This window comes from Camelus ferus, chromosome 1 (genome assembly GCF_009834535.1).
Source record: "Camelus ferus isolate YT-003-E chromosome 1, BCGSAC_Cfer_1.0, whole genome shotgun sequence".
Taxonomy (NCBI): domain Eukaryota; kingdom Metazoa; phylum Chordata; class Mammalia; order Artiodactyla; family Camelidae; genus Camelus; species Camelus ferus.
In genome coordinates this window covers 99,233,199-99,254,605 of record NC_045696.1, presented here as the reverse complement: position 1 = coordinate 99,254,605, position 21,407 = coordinate 99,233,199, and the positions used below count along the sequence as shown (strand labels likewise).

At 52.0% G+C, this 21,407-nt stretch overlaps 1 protein-coding gene across 1 annotated transcript; it reads right to left on the bottom strand.

Annotated features, from left to right (window-relative positions):
- Positions 1–873: 873 nt before the first annotated feature.
- ZIC4 (Zic family member 4) lies at positions 874–20,065 on the bottom strand. The gene is given in 6 exon segments (XM_032486742.1): positions 874–3,670; positions 5,745–6,066; positions 10,610–11,227; positions 17,130–17,214; positions 18,381–18,401; positions 18,403–20,065. Coding segments are annotated over 6 exon segments (1,161 nt in total). The 5' UTR covers positions 18,517–20,065; the 3' UTR covers positions 874–3,669.
- Between the last annotated feature and the right edge of the window lie 1,342 nt (positions 20,066–21,407).

Sequence of the window (21,407 nt, the reverse complement as noted above, 5' to 3'; positions counted from 1 at the left end):
TCAGGCCCCAAGAGCCGTCGTCCTCCCGCTCATTGCATCCCAAAGCCTCAACCAGGCCAGCAGCACCCACCCTCTCCCTGGTCGGGAAGGGACAAGGTGGACGTGGAGCCTGTGCAGTAGGAGCAGAGGAGGAGGGCCTACGGGTGCACAGAGGCTCGGTGACCGCGGACCAGGTAGGAGGAAGTCTCTGGTGGTTCAGGTTGTTCTGATATACCTGGAAAAATTTCTCCAGTGGCAAGGACAGATAAGACAGCTTATGCATCAGATGCTAAAACCCACTGAAAATCCCCATTGGGATTCAGAAAAGAGTCCTGTGGGCTGTGGCCACACAGCCTTAGGGCTTGGCTCTTCGCAGCTCTTTGAAGGGAGTCCAGAGGTCTGAGCAGCCGCCACTCCCAGAGGGAGTGGCATCCATCTAGTAAGACTCCTGAGGGCAACTGTGCCCGATGTACCCCATCAGGACTTACGGAGGGCTTGGAGCCAGCCTGCCCCGTCCCCACCACTTTTCTTTGTTTTATTCCCACCAGCTACTAGGCTTTTCTTTGGGAAGTCAAAGGTGGTTTGTGTTTGGTGCCAGAGCCGCAGAAGGCAGTCTTTCCTCGGAGACACTGAGCATCGTTTACCTTTTTCCCTTCCGTAATGGAAACCTGTCCATGAGTGCCAGTGTCAATGTGGTGAAACTAGGAGCAAGGGAAGTCTCCTCTACGAAGGCTGCTTTGGTGGGTCTTCCCTTCTGCTGCCCTGAACAACTAGGCTGCAGAGCTGTTTTTGCGAAGCCATGAGGGAAGGCAGGGAAGAGGGTGGGATGCTGTGCGAGGGCCCCAAGTCTCTCTCAGGATGAGAAAGCAGTAACTGGACACTCAGATTCAAAAGAGGGAGGGGAACATCACATTATTTATTTCCAAACAAAATAGCAAAATGGAGCTTCATGTGCACAAAAGTCTTTGGAGGGAAAAAGAATCACAGATTTTAATTCATTTTTACATATTTACAGCAAGATTAAACCACAGCTTTCGACTATGTTTTCATTCAACAATCACCTTTAGTCAAATACGTAACAACTTTTTTTTCCTTTCAAGGTAGTTCATAATTTAAGGATGCTAAGGGGACAGATGATAAATCACAAACTGTGTGGGTAGAGAGGGTACCAAATACTCTAAGGTTTCAGTCAGGCTTTCTTACATGTGTGAGTTATGATTACAAAAATTTGCCTGTCTGTATAATTCACATTCATTGCAATCATTACATTTTCCCATAAATTAGCGATATAAACAAACATATGGGGACCTCCAGTAAACAAATAAAAATCAATATAAGAGACAACATTTTGTAGCAACTATAATAACAGCATGGGTTACAGCTTGAGGAAACTTCTTTACAAATCATTTAGTCAGCACAAACGGGATGGGGAGGCTGCTACATCCTTGTTTATTTAAACCACCTTCAAAACCACATCAGAAGGTTTGGGGAAAGCTGGACAGGGTGAAAGTTTCTTTCCTGGACACAATATGAAATGAAGAACTGCACATGTGGATGGGGAGGGGGGCGTTTGCATGCACTTTGGGGTCGTGGATCTTCTGAACTCCAATTGCCAAGATTCTGAAGAAAACAGGAAATTATAAAAACATCTCTCTCCCTCAAGCCACTCTCCTTCTATTAACGGCAGAAAGGGCTTGCTGATTGCTACTAGCGAGAAGAAAACACTACAATGGGTCTATTTTTAGCAGAGATTGTCTTTGAAGGATCAGGAAATATTAACAATTGCTTGGCTTCAGCCTTCTGTTCCAAGGATCTGGAGTAAGAATATTGGGAGCTTGAGGGATTCCCCCAAGGAGGTTCATCCAGGTGACGTGACTTGGACTGACTGAGTGCAGACCAGTGCAGAGAGAAGCAGACACACAGTGTGGGCTTAGGGTACATCCCCTCTGCCTGCACTGTCTCTGAATTCTTTCTCCCATGTCCCATGTCCTGTGCAAAGGGCCCCTCAATGTCTGCACACCTCCACAGGCCCTGGGCCTGATGTCTCTGCATTGCTTTTGTTTTTCTCATTGCAGGACTTAGCCCTAAGTTACTAGTTAGTGTAGTGTGCGTGTATTTTTTTTTTAAAAGAAGTTTGATTTTATCTCTTTAGAAACGGTTTGAAACTAACGGGGCAGAGGGAATTTGACAGAGAGGAGAACAAATCGCTGACAAAGAACCTTTTACATTTCATCAGCGTTGTTAGGACGACAAGCAGGAATGTCTCAGATAATAACTCCCACTTCAAAGATTTCTCAGCTCAATAGAAAGCAGACCATCCTTTTTATTCAACCACAAGGACTGGCACTAAAGAAGACTCCACTGTTTGATTTTTTTTCTACCTTGTTTATTTTTCCCCTATTCACTGGGGTACTTGGATAAAATAAACAACAAGACAATTAAGGGAACATGGACTTCTAACTTTCCTGCCATCTTCCCTATCCCCTTGGCCTTGGGCTCTTCAGCCAGTGCCCAAGGCCAGACCAGGCTGGAGGGGTACCATACACCCTACCCTGGGGAGAATCAAGTTGGGGGAGGGGTTGTAAGAAACTTCTGGGATAGAGGGGCAGAATGGGCTGTGCTGGGGGCCAGAGTGCAAGTGTCCCAAAGGCACTGAACTCTTTAGACTTATCCAGGGCGTCTCCTCTCCTTCCTCCAAGTCCCATTCAAATTCAGGCCTCCACCCTGCTCGAGATGTAGAGAGGCTCCGGGCACAAACGGAGCTGGGGATGCTCATTTGTTAAGCCTCTGAGCTTGCCCTAAAGTTATTTACTTCTGACCCTGGAGCCTCTTTGGGGCGCAGTCAAGATGCACGGAGTCCGGCTCCTCCCTTTCCCGAAAGCGTCCCTGGCGCCAAAGCGCCCCCCCATCAGAGTGCAAGGTGAACCCCTAAACGCTGGCGAGGAAGGTCCTCAGGAGGAAGTACATACTGGAGAGCGCAGTGACAGTATTAAATGGCGTGAAAGCAAAGGTCAACGCAAATGTATCTTAATAGAGTGTCTGCAGTGAAGTGTGCCGCCTTTGAAGCGGCCGCTCCCTGCGCGCATTTCCATGGCGAGCCTAACGCGGCATGCTGATGCACCGTCAAACTCACACTTTCAACCCCAAAACCCGACTCTTTGAACAACCCGAGCTTGATTAGACCTTTCTCCTTTTCTTTCCCCTCTTACAAACCATTTCCTCGGCTTTAGAAACTCGCCATCAAACCCAAATGCGCCCTCTGATCACCGCAGAAAGCAGAAACAAAAGGGGCTGAGCGGCGATTCAAGCGGCCCTTTTCTTCCCTCACATTATTATCCATTTTTATTATGATCGGGAACAAGTGCCCATTCGCGTGGGTTTTGTTTACCGGAAATTAAATGAAAATGATTTAGTCCGCGTCAAACAAAAATATATACTTGTATACACAAGAAAAAAGGCCTGTTAGACGTAAATATTATGTCCTTAATGAAAAGCCTGGACGGGCTCCAGGCTCGGCCTTTCAGGATTTCAGTGCGACTTGCCCATTGCCATAGAAATCCTAACTTACCATGAAGATGCACCGTGGCGAAGAAACATTGCTTTGTGCGCGGGCCCTTTGATGTCGCAGGCGCGAGATGCGGGCGCTCAGCTGCTCCGGGCGAGATTACCTTGCGAGCAACGCGGTGGACATCTGTAACAAGCAAATGAAAAATTAAAGGCGATTAGTGACCGTCGACGCATTTTTATTTTATTTCATTATTTTGGGTGGGAGTGGAAGGCAAAATGGGGCCTAGAAATAGAAGAGAAAGAAATGAGCCCTCTTTGGGGCGGGGGTACATTTTTTAACATCTTCAGAAGAAGCAAGTTCCCCAGATGCCCTCTGCACCTTGGTGGCGGGGCGGGTGTTTACAGATGGGAAGGAGTCGTTTGCTGCCGACCGCAGGCCCTTGGCTAGGCGGCCTCTGGGCCCTATTGTGGGAGCAGGACGGGAAGGGCACTGCAGATCCCCTTCCACAGGACGGATTCACTAGGGATGTGTTTGGAAGATTTTGGATTTTATCAGAGATACGGAAAACAGTCCCTCTCCAGTCAGGACGTTATTTATCTGATGGAATCGGGGCAGGAGTGACAGTCCTCTAACAGTGACTGAAGAGGAAAGAGCAGAAGGAAACCCAGCAGAGTGACAGAACCTGGGCTTGTTTGCTGGCTTCAGCTTTTTAAGTTGAGCTCTTCAGGGGCTCCTCCTGGGTAGGAGCACTACACCCTTCCTTATCTCCAAATTCTTAGGGGACTGGGATGGGTCTACCAAAACTTTTTAACCCTGTCATTGTCTTCTCCCACCCTCCCCCCAAATCTTAGCAAGAATTTTGGGGCAGCACCATAATCCCCTGCAGATGGTGGCAGACTGGGAACCAGGCTCTGATCTTTTTCCCCATTGGCAACAACTGCAAAGACTTTCCTCTCCCCTGCCGCCAACATCTGGTTCTTTTTCAGGGGATTTGGTGCCCAGCATACCAAATACACATTCAGTCTAGACCCATTGGGTGTTTGCCTTTAAAATATTTATTATTGCAATTCATTGCTTGTTTCCCCCTCCCTGACCCTTTTAAATAAGACCAACATTGTGCGATTTTTGACAATTGATTTGACATGATTCATCCAGACACTGTCACCTAGGCCAGATCCTTTTGCTGTGGAGGCCTAGGCTCAGTGACGTCATTGGCACACTCTGCACCCCCAACTCCAAGCACTCACAAGACCCACAGGCAGCACCTCAAGCAGCGTGGGGTGTGAGGAAAGGGTGGCTGGTCTGGGGAGGCCTCAGAGCATTGAATCCTAAAGCCCCTTCAGTGCTCTTTTGTCTGTATTTCTTGTTGTTTGGACTCATCACCTCCCCCAAGTACATAAAGCATACGGAGCAGACAGGCAGGCAGACGGATCTGTGTGCTTAGGCCAGTCTATGGGGGAGGGGCATGTACTGCCTAGGGAAGGTGCTGACCCCACCCCACCTCCCCCAGTCTCCTTTACCGAAGTAGTTGGGAAATTTTGGATCTGGGACTTGAATAGCTGGGGGAGGGGGGAGAGGAGGGAGTCAAAAGGGGAAGGCAGCAGGAGGGAAGACAACGGCTCAGGAATTCCCTCTGCCACTATCCCGCCTTAGGAACTTCCGAGGAGACTTGGACTGGGACCTGGGAAGGGAGATGGGGTGGCAATCCAAGCGGCCCAGGCCTGGAAAAAATTTTTTTCCCATTCTGTGAACCACTCAAGGACTTTGTGGTTTTACTTTCGCCGCCTGCAGTTGCCAAGATAGCGCATTAACTCTCCTAATGTTTTCTTTTTAACTTCTGCCTGTGTCTCTCTGTTTTCTTTACCCCAGCACTGCTTTCATGCTACCCAGTCACAAGGGCATCTGTGTGGATGGGTGGGGGTGCTGGGTGTGATGGGAGAATCCACATGGGTACCATATTTGTATTTTAAGATAATGGACATTATACCGGCATATTCAATGAACTCTTAGTGGTGACCTTCCTCCTCCCTCCCTCCCTTACTTCTCTTCTTCCCTCCTCACGCTCTCATCAAGCCTCAATAACCGGGCCTAGACCTAGCAGTCAGTGTACGCGGAAGCAGTAAGCCCAGCAGCAGCGCTAATACCGGCGGCGGCGGCGGCGGCGGCGGCGGCGGCAGCGGCGGGGCCAGGTGGCGGCGCGGGGCTGGGGGGCGCCGCGGGGATAGCAGCGGCGGGGCCCGCGCCCTGACACACGTACCATTCGCTCAGGTCGGCACCACGCGCCGCCACCGCCGCCGAGGAGGCCACCGGGGGCTCGCGGCCGAAGTCCGACGAGGGCGACACCAGGGCAGACGGAGCGGCAGAGTCGTAGCCAGAGCTGGGCGGCGGCGGCGGCGAGCGCCCGTGCACCTTCATGTGCTTACGCAGGGAGCTGGGGTGCGTGTAGCACTTGTCGCAGCCGCGCACTTTGCACGTGTAGGGCTTGTCGCTCGTGTGCACGTGCGAGTGCTTCTTACGGTCGCTGCTGTTGGCGAAGCGCCGCTCGCAGCCCTCGAACTCGCACCTGAAGGGCTTCTCCCCTGGTGGAGGCAACGCAGAGACATTAGTGCTCGTGGGCCGTGGCCCTGGCTCGGCCTCACCACCCTTCCCCCCCCCCCAGTTTCTCTTCCATTTTTGGGGAAAGGAGCAGTAAAAAATTTCAGAAACCTCATTCCCTGGCGCCTTAGGCCCGGCACCCCCTTCCCTGCTCAGAGCGCGCCCCCTGAGCTCCCTCCAGCCCGCCTCCACCCCTCCCCCTCTCCCGCCCGGGCCTGGGGGGAGGGTACGGAGGAGGAGCGACAAAGACTCCATCTTAGTCCAGTTTCTATTCTGGAAAACCCTGATCCCCTCCGGTTGTTTTCCTTCAAATTTTCTCCACTTGGATCCAGAAGCACCTTTGCCCAGAGAATAGAGTTGACTGAAGAGTTCGCATCTGCTCAGTTTAAAGTTGCTGTTCCAGCCAGACGTCTCTGCCTCTCCCCTCCCCGCCCAGCGATCCACCCTGCACACATCCCGTCCTGGCCTAAATTGTTTCCTAAAGTCGGTTTTGTGCAAACGCCAAGTAGACGGAACAATTTAAGGATGCGCAGCCGATGCACACGGCATGTGCATAATGTGAATTTGTGCTGCACGGAAAGGTATTCTGAGCAATGATTCACTTCAGACGCGATTTTTACGGGAAATGAAGCCCCCTCCCCCTTCCCCTCTACCCCCTGAGGGCAAACATTTAGCAGCATTCTTCAAATCTTGCCTAAACCGTCCGGGATCTCTCCAGTTACGCGCGCCGGCAATAATATTTTATTACGCTGCTCCAGCGGCCTCCCGGAGACTCTGCCATGGGCAGCTGCTCTCCCAGTCCTAACTGATTGTGAGAAGTCGACTGGCCTCCCCAGACCACCCATCGCCCCGCGGTCCGGCCTCCCAGGCCCAAGCCGAGAGGCTGGCAAGGCAGAGTCTGCCTGGGCCGAGCAGGATCCGAGGCCTCTCCTGCAATCGCGCCCTTGATCGCGGCGGCTTCAGGATGAGCTCAGCTGCTGCGGTCAGGCCAGGCCCGGCTCCGTGGACCGGAGGACAAGCGGGCAGACGGGGTAGACCCGGGAGGGGCTCAGATCGGTGGTGCGATGCCCTGTAGAGCCGCAGGAAGGCGCGAGCGCGCGTTAGGGTGGAAATACTGGCCGAGGACGGAGCCCCAGTCCCGGAGCACAACGCCGGCTGGATTCGCTAGCGTGGGTAAGGGGAGGAAAGGACCCCAAGAACCCGGAAGCCCAGATTCCCGCTGGAGCTGCAGATGCTGCGGAAAGGAGGGGAAGAAGTGTCCGGGCGCTTTAAACAAAAGGATGCCGCCGGGCACCCTGGGTTGAGGGAAAGGCTACCAAGCGTCTGGCTAAGGAGAAAGAGATGTACGGCTGGAGGACTGTTGCCTTTGTGGTCGCTTCTCCCGCCGCTTCCAGGAAAGACGGGTGCTTTGGGGCATGTTTGAACAAACAATGCCCCTGTTCCCAAGCCCTGTTGAGGCTTCAGCTGAGCCAGAGGTTTGCACACAACCTTCGCCTCCACTCAGAGGCAGGTTAGGAGCCCAGGGCTCCTAACCGCGCGGCCGCTGCGTCCTCTCTCTGCAGAGTGTTGTTAGTACAGTGGAACACTGGACAGTGCTGGCATCTGCCATTTTTCGGCATATCGGTACAATTTTATTTTTTAAACAATAGGAGAAAGATGCAGAATAAACTAGTGTCCCTATTTGTCCCTTGTTTTCTCCCCTCTGATCCCTGTTAGCATCTGCAAAACTAAAACTTTTCTTCCTCCCTTCTTTCCTTTCTAAAATCACTTACAAGAACCATGTCATTCAGGGCGTGCAAAAGTAAGCAAGATTTGCTGAAATAACAGAAGGAAATGGAATTTGAGGTCTATTGTCACCCCCAAGTATTGCCCCCCCTCCCACGCACACTTATCCCATCGTGTGAGCGCCTTGGTGGACTTTCGCGTAAAACAGAAGGAATGATTTCGTCCCAGACGAGGAACTGAGGCGAAAAAAGCAGGGCACAGAATGTGATCTGGGCCGCCTGGAAGTTCCAAGGCCCTTGGGAGGCCAGGTGAGGCCGCGCCCCCGCGCCCTCCCGGCCTCTCAAAGCAGCAATAGGAGCCCAGGACTCCTCGCTTAACTCTGCACCCGCACCCCCACCCCAACACGCAGCCTCCCTCCCCCTCCCTCCCACCTGGTCTGGGCGCTGCGCCCTTGGTGGGTGGGTGGATGGATGTGGAGAAGCAGGGTTGGGCCAGGGCTCCGCAGCCCGCCCCGAGCAGCCTGGGCCTGAGGCAGAGTCGTGGAAGGCCCGGAGTCTCCTCCCAGAGGCTCAACAGCCGGGAGAGGCCTCCTCCCGGCCCGGCGCCAGGACCGCCCGACAAAGTTCGGTGGCGGCGGCCGCGGCGGCGGCGGCGGCGGCGGCGGCGGCGGGGCAGTGCGACTCGCGCCATTTTCTCGCACTTGTGGCTGGGCGGGCTGAGCCGGGCCCTTCCGCCCCGGCGCGGTCTCTCCTCTTCCACCTCGGATCCCAGCCCTGCCTCCCTCTCCTGACTGCCCGGGAGAGTGGGGCGAGCCCCCAACCCAGGGGTCCTGGGAAGGGCGCCGGGCGGCGGCGGGCCCGTGGCTCCCTCGCGGCGGCACCATTGTTCCGGGATGGCTGTGACCGCCGCAAAGCGAAAGCTGTCGGAGTGGTCTCGGAGCCGCTGCCTCGGAAGCCAGGCCCGGGATTCAGACCCGGGAAAATCGCGACTGCAGAGCAAGCAGCTCCTATTCGCCGCTTCCGCGACTCGAAGAAATGAAACGCCATTAATATTTGAAAAGGCAATTATTTTCCTGTTGAATCGAGAACTGTCTTCATGAATAATTTGCAGTGAGGTCTATTGCCATTTGAGAAACATTTGGGGTTTTTTTTTTCTTCCTCTTTTCATTACTTAGAAGGAGGGTTTGAGGGAAATGCCAGAGCAGAAGAGACTCTCTCTCTATATTTTAAACTCCGGTGATAATGAATCAAGGCTGCCGGTGGAAGGGAAAGGATGCACTTAGAATTCTGTTATGAATAGACGCAAACCTGAGCCAGCTCGGGCGCACTGAACTTGCTTCTCTGCTGTAGGTCGATTGCATTGAGAATTTAACCATTTTCTGCTTCACGGACTTCAAACAGTAGCCCGGCAAAGAGCAGTAAAAGTTTGTTTGTTTAAAACCCCCCGTCATTAAAAATGAGTTCCTTCTCTGGCTCAGGACTGCGAGTCTATCTTCGCGGTGCGAGCCGCCAGCTCATTGAGTAGCGGGGCCTGAGGGCGGTGATCAGGGCCTCACTTCCCTCCTCTTTCCCCTGGATAAAACTCAAGGAGATGGGGGGGGTGCTTGCCAGAGGGTTGAGGGGGATCCTGGAACCAGCTCCGAAAAACCGTACATTTCCGGAAATAAACTAGGAAACTGAAAGAGGACTTCGATCTGGCATCCGTGTGGGCCAATGTCCTGGCCAGGAATATTTCCCAAGATGGCAGAATTTGGGGGGAGAAGGTGGGATTTAGCAAACTTCTTTCCTGGGTAGTACCAGGCTGGAGAAATTCTTTGACTAATAATTGCTGATGTTTCCACCAAGAACAGAGGTAAGTAAGGCAGAGTGCCAGGGAATACAAGCTGGGCACCAAGCTGGAACTTATCTCATCCTGTTTCCCCAACCATCCGCTTCTCCCGCCCCAAAAATGGAGGAGGGGAAGGCAAGTGGGGGCAAGAAAACCCTAGCTAAGGAGAATACAAACATTGCTGCTAAACTATTTAATGTAACTTTACAGGCTGTTCTGGGAAGTGTGAAAACTTTCTCCTTGCAATTGCATTAATTAGAGTTGCTTCTGGCCAGAGGAGTTGAACTTTTCAGGCTCCTGAGCAGGTTCCTTTTCTTTCTGTTAACTAGAACTAACAGATGTGGTTGACACATGTCCCCATTTCACTTAACAGCTCAGTAAATGACATTTAAAGCAGATGAGTCTCCTTGGGTCTCTGCTAAAGCAAACGGGAGGGTTTGTGAAAGGTCCCAAGTCTTGGTCACCAAGGCTTCAAAACAGGGGCAAAGTTAGCCCATAAGACCCCAAATCCTAAAAAAGGCACCAAGGGCCTAATAAGCTCTCAGTTCGAGTGGCAATCAGGTTATCAAGCTGACCATTGGAAGAGTGCTTGCCACAAAATTCCAAAGGGACAGGCAAAAATTAAATTGTTCCCATGTCTTTACGACTTTGGGAACAGTGCCTTTTAAAATACCTTAAAACCAAACTCAGTAAGCAGGGATCACACATTTGCACACACAGAAACCCAAGCACGTTCACCCTCACCCTCTCCCCATAGCAGAAATCTCACACTAGCCTCCCACACACAGTCTCAGGAAACGTCTGTGATTCCCATAGAAGGGCATAATTAATATTTTATGAACTTTAGCTCATGGAAACACCAAACATCCCTCCTCCCCCCAGGTGGAACTTGAGGAAATCCAGCCGCGAGGGCCAGGAAGAGACCCCCTGCTCCCCTAGAAGGTCCGCACGAGACAGACAGTGCCGAATACTGACCTGTGTGAGTTCTTTTGTGTATTTTGAGATTTTCTGATCTAGCAAAGACCTTCCCACACCCCGGGAAAGGACAAGGGAAGGGCTTCTCGCCCGTGTGCACGCGGATGTGATTTACAAGTTTGTATTTGGCTTTAAAGGGCTTGCCCTGGCGCGGACACTCCTCCCAGAAGCAGATGTGGTTGGCCTGCTCAGGGCCGCCGACGTGCTCCACGGTGACGTGCGTGACCAACTCGTGCATGGTGCTGAAAGTTTTGGAGCAGAGGCGCGGGGGCGCGGGGCCGTCGGCCGCCAGCCACTTGCAGATGAGCTCCTGTTTGATGGGTTGACGCATATAGCGGAAGAAGGCGCCGGGACCGTGGGGCGCTGCGAGGTTCATGGTCAGGTTCATGCCCCCGTAGCCGTGCAGGGCTGCGGCAGCTGCTAGGGCGTCGCTGCGGGCCACAGGTCCCGGCGCGAAAGGTTCCGGCCGCGCGTACATGTCTCCGGGGAGACCCAGACGCAGGAGTCCATTCAAAGTGCCGCCGGGGGAGGCCTGGGGAGGCTGCTCGTGAAGGCCCGGGAACACCGAGGGGCTGGAGGAGGCAGCGAGCTGGGGGCCATGGTGTCCAGAGCTGCTACCTGTTGTCGAGACAAATAGCGCGAGTGAGAATGGGTGGCGTGGGCTGAGCGTTCTATCGGGCCCCAGGGGGCAGGCCCAGCCCAGCCACACCACGGCCTCTGTGGTCAAAGCCGGGACCCGGAGCCAGACGGCGGCGGCGGCAGCGACCCCGGTGGACAGCGCGAGGCCAAGCTCCTCCACCGCGGACCGGCTGGGAGGCTGTTCCGTAGAGCCCCCTGTCGCTTCATGAGCAGGAGAACGATGGTGGCGGCGGGGTAGGTGGAAGGGTCAGTGGGGTGCGAAATGCTGAGTCTGTGGGTTGCTGGGGGTCCCTAGGCTCTGCTGCAAAGGAGTCCGAACTGCGCTCCAAGCAGTGACCAACTCCCTGGGGCGCTCTGGGCTGGGGCGCTCCGGGCTGCGGCGCCCAGCGAGGGAGTGGAAGTGGGGGAAGTGGTGATGTTGTAGGTGGTGGTGGTTTCGAAGCGCCCCAGCCATATATACAAATTTCATTGCCCAGCTCGGCTGGGAGAGAGAGGCCTGCTGCATCCCGGCTGGGACTCCCCGGAGTTCCTTAGGTCGGGCCGCTCGCGCCACCATCACCTGACAGCGGGGAGGGGAAAGAACAACCACAAAAAAACTTCTGCAAAGTTTTTTCCCCCCTTCAAGTTTTGGGTTGTGACTTTTTTTTCCTCCCTCTCTCGGTCTTTAATGCCTACTTGAAATCCTGTACACTACAGAGGCAGCAGCGGGGCGCGTGAGGAAGTGAATAGAGATTCGGGGCCGTGGCCCCGGCCCGCCGAGAGGAACAATCGCCTGGGTCGCCCATTGGCCCGCGGCCCGGTCCGACGTCAGCGATGACAGGTCCCTCCGCACGCGGATACACACATACACGCGCGCGCGCGCGCGCGCACACACACACACACACACACAGAGTCACAACTGCTCCCTCTCCCCTCCCCAACCCCCATCTCATGCGTCTACTGCTCATGCGCTCTGACCCGGGCACCGATTCTTTTCTCTACTGGTGAGCCCCCTCCCCCTTCTCTCCCGAAAGCTGGGCAGCTCTGCTTTGCCTCGCCGCTCTTGGAAGTGAGCGGGGCTGGGCTGTGCCTGCATTCACCAAGACTTTGGGGAGGGGGCGTTACGCTGCACGTAATGTCCAGAGGGCAGACCAGAGTACCCGGGCCTGCTGGGGCTGATGGGCAGCACCAGGCGCGCCCGGACGACGGCCTGCTTCAGCAGCTTGTCCCAGGAGTCAGGAGTAGGCGAGGGCCAGGATCCAGGGAGGACAGGCGGCTGCAGACTAGGTGGCCGGGAGCAGAGGAACTGCTAGGCTAGAGTCCCTTAAGCCTAATTTTGTTTTCACACTTTCTCCGAATTTCCTAGTGTCGCTCTGCGCTCTCTCCCTCTCTCTTTTTCTCTCGCTCTCCTTTCCCCGAACCCCCTGACCACACTCGCCTTCCTACTTGGATCCTTTCTTCTCCCCTCCCCTCCTCCCTTCTCTCCAGTCCATTCTTCCCAGTTAGCCTTGCCGGCTCCTCCTCCCGGGTGTCTGGAGCGCCCGGAGACGGGCAGACCCGAGAATCTGGCCCTGAATCGGGACCAAGGAGTGGGCTGGAGACGGTGATGATCTGGGAGAAACTGGCTTCGAACCCACACTTTCCTCCTGAGCGGGCCTAAGAATTCTCCCCTCCGCAAATCACACCGATCCTCGGGCCGATGGGCCAAAGAAACAAAGGCGAGCGCAGCGCAGCGAGGAGCAGGTCCTCAGCCCCAGGTCTCACACTGTTAATTTGCTGGCTGAAGCTCTGTACCCTGCCGCCAGACAGAGCCTCTGGGAAAAGGGGCTTAAGAATCGCTTCCACTTTCGGGTCCCTCCGGCCACTTGTTGCCCACGGCCCGGCCAGTCTATCTTTTTCGCTTGCCTTCACGGCTTTTTCGCTTGCCAAGTTTCCCGGCCCAGGCAGACAGAATGACTGCGGGCCTCGGCCTCCTCTCCCGAGACGCCCTCCTGGGCTGCGGGTTCCGCTGTCTTGGGGCTGGGGGTCGGCCAGTGGGAAAAACCTTCAGTTCTGGCCCAGCCGAGTGTGGCATAAACAGAGGGGAGTGTCCTTTGTTTGCGCCGACCGGCTAGGGCCGGCTGCACAGCCCGGCGATTTAAAGAGCCCTAAATTCTGCCCTGCACTCAGTAGCCGAAAATGCCAGCGTAAGTACTTGGGCCTCCCTGCGGCCATAGAAAGCTCCCTCAAAGCAGTGAAAGGCTTGGATTTTTAAGGGTTGAGTGAAAGACCCCGTTCCCCTAGCAGAGGTGAGAAGTTTGGACGGATTACAAGAACTCCTTGATTGAGCTGCCCCACCCATCCCCAGCACCAAGGACTATTCTTAAACATTTCCTGGTCAGTAAATACGGGTTTCTTTTAATTTTTTTAAAATAATTAACTTATTTATAATAGTTGGCAGATTCTTTGAGACCTTCATTTAATGCATTGTTCCCCACTCAGGGCTGCATTTTAGCAGGGGATTAACTTCCACAATTTCCCTCGGCTTTGACAAGTCCAGGTCTTTCTGCTCCTCCAGCCGGAAGAGCTTAAGCAAACTACCAATAGATGCTGCGTTAGCACTGAAAAAAAAAAGTTGAAGGAGAGCATTTGACAGCCGAACCTCTTCTACTCTGGAAACCAAGGAGACTTACACACAGCAGTGTTGATGCTACACTTTGAAGATTTGTCTCCTTTCCTGGCTTCACACTCTCACTTTCTGGGATTTAGCCCCTCTGCTCACAGGTGCCTCCTCTCTGTTTCCCCACCCTGTTTTCCCTTCCTCAAAGCACTGGCCAGGTCCTGTTTGCAGGTGTTCCCACTTCTTAGTGAGTGGTATCAAGGCTTCCCACAGCGAAAATGTCTAGGCAAACCCGTGAAGGGCTCTGAAAACAACAAAAACCAAAACCCAAAACCAAACCAGTGTGTCTCTCTCTGAAACTCCTTGCCCAGTCATTTGTTTCCCCTAGCCATTCCTCAACACAGAACTTAGTCAACTCCTTCTGGAGCATTCAGGCCTTAGTGCTGGGGCACTTCTGCTGCAGTCCAGCAATTAAAATATTTTCTTTCCCATCTGAAAGAAGGTGATCTACAATCTGCTGTTCAGGATGTTTGTCAAACTCGCCATCTACTTTGGCTTCCATTAAAACTCTGATTTGCACAAAAATGGATCACTTAGTATATACACTATGACCACATCTGCATCTAAAGCTTTGAACAACAGTACAGAACAGGGATAGTTAAGTTGTTTATGCTATGGGCCCTTTTGAAAGCTTGATGAAGCTAGTGAACTTTAATAATCCTGTGTTTGCTACTCACAGCCATAGGATGAAAACTAAGATGCAATTTTTTTCCCATCCCAACTTGTGGACCTCCTGAATTCTAAGCACTGATTCCATAGACTCCAGGGATAAGAAGTAGAGGCTTTATATATATATAGATTGTTTCTACACAACACACTTTCTCATAATAAATTTACCCTTGAAAAGCTTTGAAAATGTGCATGGCTTTTTGTGCCAACAGTGAAAGGGCAGATACATCTGACTCAGCCAAATTCACCGACCGTAACCTGGCCCCAGGGAGTTCCTTCCCAGATGCAGCCTTCTCTTGAAGCACTGAAAACATCTGGACCCATCCTGGATAGATGCCTCTTGAGTAGTTAGGGGTCAGTCAACCTAAGGTCACTAAGATTGCCTGATCTTTGCAAGTTCCTTGGAGCCACATGGTTTACGCCTTGTTTGGCTAAACAGAGCAATGGGACCAATGTCCTGAGGGACATTTCCCTAGGACAGAGATAGGGAGAAAAAAAGCCATTTCACTCATTAATATTTATAGACGGGGTACTTTGGATGATGCCATCAGGGTCTTCAAGAAATATCTCTGAAATAAGCCCCAAAGCAGTATTTACCTAAACACAAACTGCAGGTGGGGCACCAATGTCAGGGAGGAATATTTTACTTTTCAGGGCCATTCCTTCCAGGGCTCAGGTAGCAAGGATTCCAGGTTTTATTGACTATTCTTGAGCAGGACGAGTAGTAGTGTCCCTCAGTTGTGCTCTGAATTTTTCCTCCAGAAATTTCTCTCACCACACTGAATACCAAATGCTTGACTGAAGCATTCTATTCCTAACTATGCTGGGGGGTATAGCGTTGTTGAGTTTACCTTTCTGCTTGATTTGTGGGGAAAAAAAGAGACATCCTGCAGCCCGCAGATCTTCAGCAGAGGTCAAAGGAGCACTCGAGGTTTTCAAGGGGGCCTGTTTAGAGCAAGTTCCACCCCCAGAGTCCAAACATCCTTCCCATGCCCAGAATCATGCCTTAAGAACCCTTGTTTACCCCAGCCATGACAAAGCTGTATCGTAAACTAAAGTGATTTTCTAGTCCTGCTATATAGACATATGACATTTGGTGGCCCTACCATCTTCCAGAGCTCCTCACATCACTGCCTCAAATGGGAGAATGTCTTAACTTCTCTTCTTTGTAGAGAAAAAGAAGTGGGGGAGATTTTAGATCAATAGTTGGCCTATTTTTCCACTTTGATCTTTTAAACAATGTTAAATGATGATTATCTGTCATGGGTTATACTCCGAGCAGGATCTCAGGAGCCGAGGGCCACTGTACAGAGCCTGACCAAGCACAAGACTTGTTACTTGAATGTTCTATACCTAGGTCTGTAGTCACTTGTTCAATCCTTTCTTTCCTGTTTCTGGCCAGTGTAACACCAAAACAAGAGGCAAGTGTCTTCATAGTCTATTCACAGACAGACTTCAAGATTCCGGTGAGAGGTTGTCCCTAGTCTTATGGGGTGCGGGGTGGGGGTAGACAACTTAAATCCCAGGAGCTTACTGTAGGACCGTGCCCAAATTGTACAAAGGAGATGAGATCTATCAGAGTTTTGGAGATAAAGGAATATCTTCCTCCCCTATACTATGGAAATTTGGGCTTTAATTGCCATTAATGGAACTGAGTATGAAAGACAATATGCTTGAATAAAACTTAATTTCCAAGCACCAGTTCTGCAAAACATCTTTTGACAAAAGATTAGGAAACACGGTTAAAGGATCTTCCAGAACAACATCTTTACATAATAACCACATCTCTCTTGAGAATTCTGCTATCAAATCATCCCAAAATAAGAGAGGAGACTCATTTCCTGAGTTGTCCATTTAACTTTTGTTCAGAAGGTTGCTTTTTCTAAGAACAAGGGAATACCTTGGAGGCAACCGTCCGCTGGTGGTGTAGTTGAAATAAGGAAAACTAGATGCCTGAAAGGGAAAACACTCAACCCTAAATCATATGCTTATTCTAAATGGAATATTAAATTAAATTCTTCACAACGAAGGTATTCCTGACAGAGTGCCTGTCAGTCACTCCCCGTTCAGACACCACATTGTGGGAACATCGTTGCTGCCACATTGCAGAAGGCTGGTGTCCCTGGTAAAGATGATGCATATCATGTAAACCCCATCACCAAGATCAAAGTCTGCTCCTTTCATGGAAGCCAATACATGTCAAACCTCATTCCAATCAAATCGTCCGGAAATGAATTCAAGATGAATATGTCATAGAATAATGTGACAGTGGAACTGCAGAAGGTCAGGGGTGGTTGTTTCAATGAGAGAGTCGTCAAATATTAATTCTAGAACGTCCAGATGAGTAGGCATTGAGGGGGATTAGCTGGCTGCTGGTGGGACGTTGTGTCGCTGATTTGTGTGCAAATGCATCAAACACCAAGGTGTTGTTCTCAGTTTCATTGGAACTCAAGAAACACCCCAAAACTCATGACCAACATAACCAAAAGACCAATTAAAGAAACATACAAAGATAGCTTCCTACTTAAAAAATAACTTCAGCAAACCAATAGTCGAAAGAGGATATTAACTTACTTGACTCTTTCAGGGCGTTTCGGTAAAGGCGTATTCGTTTCCTCATCACCAAAGAAGTCTTGTATCTCATTTTCTGACTTTGAGTCTGGGAAGAAAAGAGAGACAATCACTAGTTAAATAATTTCCTACATGTCTGTATGGCAAGACCGAAGCACCTGAATGTCTGAGGGAAAGAAAGTGTTGGTCTGAAGAGCTTTTCTATGTTTCTTTGACTATTTACAAGATTGGAGGCAAAAGAGTACTGTGCTGGGAAGTACACATATTTACTGCAAAACTGTATTCCTGGTGATTAAAAAATATTAAAAATCATTATTTCCCAACTAGATTTTTATCTAAAACTCATTTGTGAATCTCCCGTGCAGGTAGAGTTAAGCACCCTTTCAGTCAGTGTTCAAACATCTCTAACTCCAGAATTTAAATTGATTGTATGGGAAGCCCCCAACATTTTCTTTAAGTTAACTACGTTTAGTGAGAGGGAGGGCTGGGTGTCCTCTCGGAGTTTAGCAGGTTAAAAATTGAGTTGTGAGTGTTGGTCCTGATAGGAGAGGGATTTCTCTGCAGATTGTAGATCCTGTTATGGCCATGGTGGTGTGGAATCCTTAACCCTCACATGGCTTCCACCACCTAACCCATTTGCAAGGCATCCCTGGTTGGTTTTTCAAAGTTACTATAAAATTGATCAGATGAGGGGGATCGTTTCTATCATCTGATCCTGCTGTCCACATTTCTTAGTTAAGAAAGTCAGAAATAAATAACCCTCCACCCCCTCAAATATTTGCACTCATTTCAGATTCACTTTGTGGATAGAGCTACCCAATCTTTGGCCACCTGAAAGCCTGAAACCCATCCTGGGGACTTCTGCATCCGTCAGGCAAGGCGAAAGGCAGTGGAGTAGCCAGACAGAGGCGATTCACCCAGCCCCAACCCTCCATTTGGCCTAGAAAGACAAACAGTCATTGAAAAGGTCTCAGGCTGGACAAACACAGCAAGCTCTCTGTCAATGAGGACGTCTGCCTGTCTTGACACTCCAGCCCCCAGAACAAGCGGTTGTTTAACTTGTTGAACCACAGGCCAAATCCAAGTGGGGCTCTGCTATCTCAAAGGCTTTCCAGTTCTCTATGCTCAAAGATCTCTTTCTCCCTCCCTCAGCCCCGAACCCGGACTTGAACTAGCTTGGGTGTTTTCACCCTCCCCTCACCCTTGTTTTCGAGGTCCAAGCCTGAGGGGGTGGGGGTAGGGGGTTAGACTCACCTTTTCCCAGAGGGTTTTATTTATTTTCAGTTCTTTCTAACCAAAAGGCATCTGTTCCCAAAGGTAAGAAGCTCCTTCCTGCACAAATCAGGAAAGAAAGGAAGCCCAACTTTGCATTCCTACAGAAGGGCGGCATGCTGGGCGTCCTTGCTCTAAAATTTCCTCATGGCAGGATGTCTGGCACGGGGAAAAGTCCTGGTTGGTTGGAACTAATAGAATTTACTTTTTTGCTTCAGAGGGAAATGGGTGTGAGTTTCCCTAGAGAACTCTGTCCACCCGCAATGCTGTCCCCGAGCCCTCCACTTAAGAGGCCTGGGTCATTTCTACCCCAAGGTCCTGGCAGTCTTTTGTGCATTAGAAACCCACAGACATGCAAACAAACGTTTCAGAGGCTGGACTTCAGGCAGGCAACTGGGACCGACCTTAAGCTACTCCTGTAGCAGCTCCATCACTGGCCTGTACACCGAACCCAGGTAAATACCTCCTCCTTTGGTTCAAATTCTGACTCTACTTAACAAGCCAGTCATCTCGCTGAAGGATGAGTGGAAAAATCTAGGAGCAGTCCTTGGGCCCCTAGATCTGAGTTCCCCACCAACCCAGATATATATAAACCTCAAAAACACTCAGCTTGGTTTTCCCCAAATGATTGCTCCTGACTTGTCTCCTCACACCAGCCCTGAGCACTGAATCACCAGCAAAGGGCACAACCTGGAGACTTAGAATCCACCTTCCTTCCTACACCTTGAGAAAAGGAAAAGTGCCAATGAGCTTCAGTAATTGATTCTGCTAGGGGAGAGCCCTGACAGTGGGCCGGTGTGTACAGGCAAAAGGCATCATTTTTCTTTGGGGGAACACCAAGGCTGCACGTTGTGGGGTCGCCCTAGCAGGCGCAGGCCTGACCAAGGTCAGAGGTCGTCTTCAGCCTGCTTCCCAAGCCAGCAACTTCAGTCCCTGAGCCTTCCCCGCTGCTCCACCCTGATTAACCCGCAGGCACGCCGGCAAAGTCATGCCCGCCTCTCGGCCAGAGCTCCGCTGGCGGGGCGGGTGCAGAGCAGGGGCCCTGCAGGCTGCCTGGGAGCTCCCGGGCCAAAGTCAAAACCCGGCTCTTGGCCTCTGCCCGTGGCCTGAAGTCGCCAGCTGTACCCGGCAGCTACCTGGCTCCCCTCCAGTGGGCCCTCGAGCACCAGAAAGTTGGGCTGAGAGGCTGGGTTGTGAGACAGCCTTTTCTCATTCTTCTGTTCCCTAGAGGGAAGAGCCCGGGATCCTCCAGCTCGGGGTGAAGACTGGGCGACCTCTGTCTGCCCAGAAGAGAATCTGTGTTTGCGGGTCACTTGAAGGAACAGCCTGGACATTTAACCGTCCCTTGGAACCAGCCCGTGGCTAGACAGAGGAAGGGAACGCGGTGCCCCGTCCAGGGTCGCTCTGAGGCCAGTGTTGTTGGGAAGAGGGTAGAAATATGACCTTGGAATCCAAAGGGAGTTTCCTGCAGACGGTGCACACCAACTCACAGCCCCTCCAACGCCGCTTTGCCATTCCTAAGAACTTGCTGTCTCCCAGCTTTCCCCATGGACCACTCATCAACCCCAAACTTTCCGGTTAAACCTTTGAAGCAGTTCTAGCTTTCTTTCACAGCCTGATTCAGTTCCCGTCCCACTTGCCCCTAATTTCCAGTGCCTCTAGGGTAGTGCCCAGAATCCCAGGTGGCTGCGGCCTTCTCCCTTGAGAGCTAGTCGCAGCTTTCGATCGCATCCAGGAGAAAGAAAGCCAAGACCCAAACCCATGGCCGGCCGCGAGCAATGGGCGGATCCCAGCGGTCAGCATCCTGAGGCAGGACCAGACTGCTTGAGGGTGAGGATCCCAGCCCTGTAGCGGACCCAGCCGGCGTCCCCCATCAGGTTGGGGTGGAGAAGCTCTGTCATCTTGCTGCCAGGAGGGCTAACTTGGCTCCTTTGACCCTGGAGAGGAGAAGCCGTGCCCTTCCCTGCCATGCCCGTGGGGGCAGGGAGGAGAAGCTGCCTTCAGGGACCCCCTCCCTACGCGAGCCCGGCTCACTCGGGGAGAGAGGAGCTCTGGGCCACGACTCCCCTTCTTGTGCCAAAGGTGGGCACCTAGGCAATCTACAGGGAGGGGAGAGAAGGCGAGCAGGCAACAAGCTGCTCTTGGTCCGCATGCCAGTGGGAGCCCCATTCGTCCCCCTTTCACCACCCCCTCTGGGAAGAAGGGATGGACTCATCCCCAGCGCTGCCCCTTGGCGTAAGGGCCCCCTCCTCCCCTCAATGTCAGTGGGGTGGGGCCTGTCCCTACGGTTGGGGGGCTAAGGAGGGAGGAGGTGAGGGAGAAAATCTAGCTGGGCCTCTTACCCCAAAGGGGTTTGGGTGCCCATGGCCCCGATAAGGGTGCTTCCTACCTGGCTGCTGAGGGTCCAGGTCCAGTCTCTCTGCCCCCTGGACTCACACACTTACCCCGCTCCACCTGTTGCCAGGATCGCCTCATTTCTGCACATCACTTTGGGGTGGCTGAAGGGGGACCACAAACCCCTCCAAGCCTCTCTTTTGTGGTTCCAGCGAGGCGGTCATCTTTCATTTCTCTTTTTCCAGCTTTCGGGAAGCAGTTAGGGAATGTATGATGAAGCAGAAATGAGCCGTCAGGATGATATTTTAATGGCTTATATGTCACGTTGGTGCATGTGGCTTTGAACTGGAGCCGCTTGCGTTTCCTGCAGAGAGCGCCGCAAATCCCACTTGATAACTTCTACAACCCACAACTTTTTTTTTTCTCACATTCACTCTTACCCTGTATATTTGGACGCGTTTCCTAAAAATACCCTCTTCTCAACGTCCCCCTTGGATTTTCCACGGACTGGAGAGGAGAGGACTGACTTTTCTTTTTTGAAGAATTATTTTCCCTCTCCCCCTCCCAATGGCTACCCTTCTCCCCTCAGGTCCCCTCCCTTATTTTTTTTGAAAGGCAGGCGAGGTGGGTTCAATATTTGTTCCCCCTGGTGAAAGCAGCACAGCCTCTGGAGAA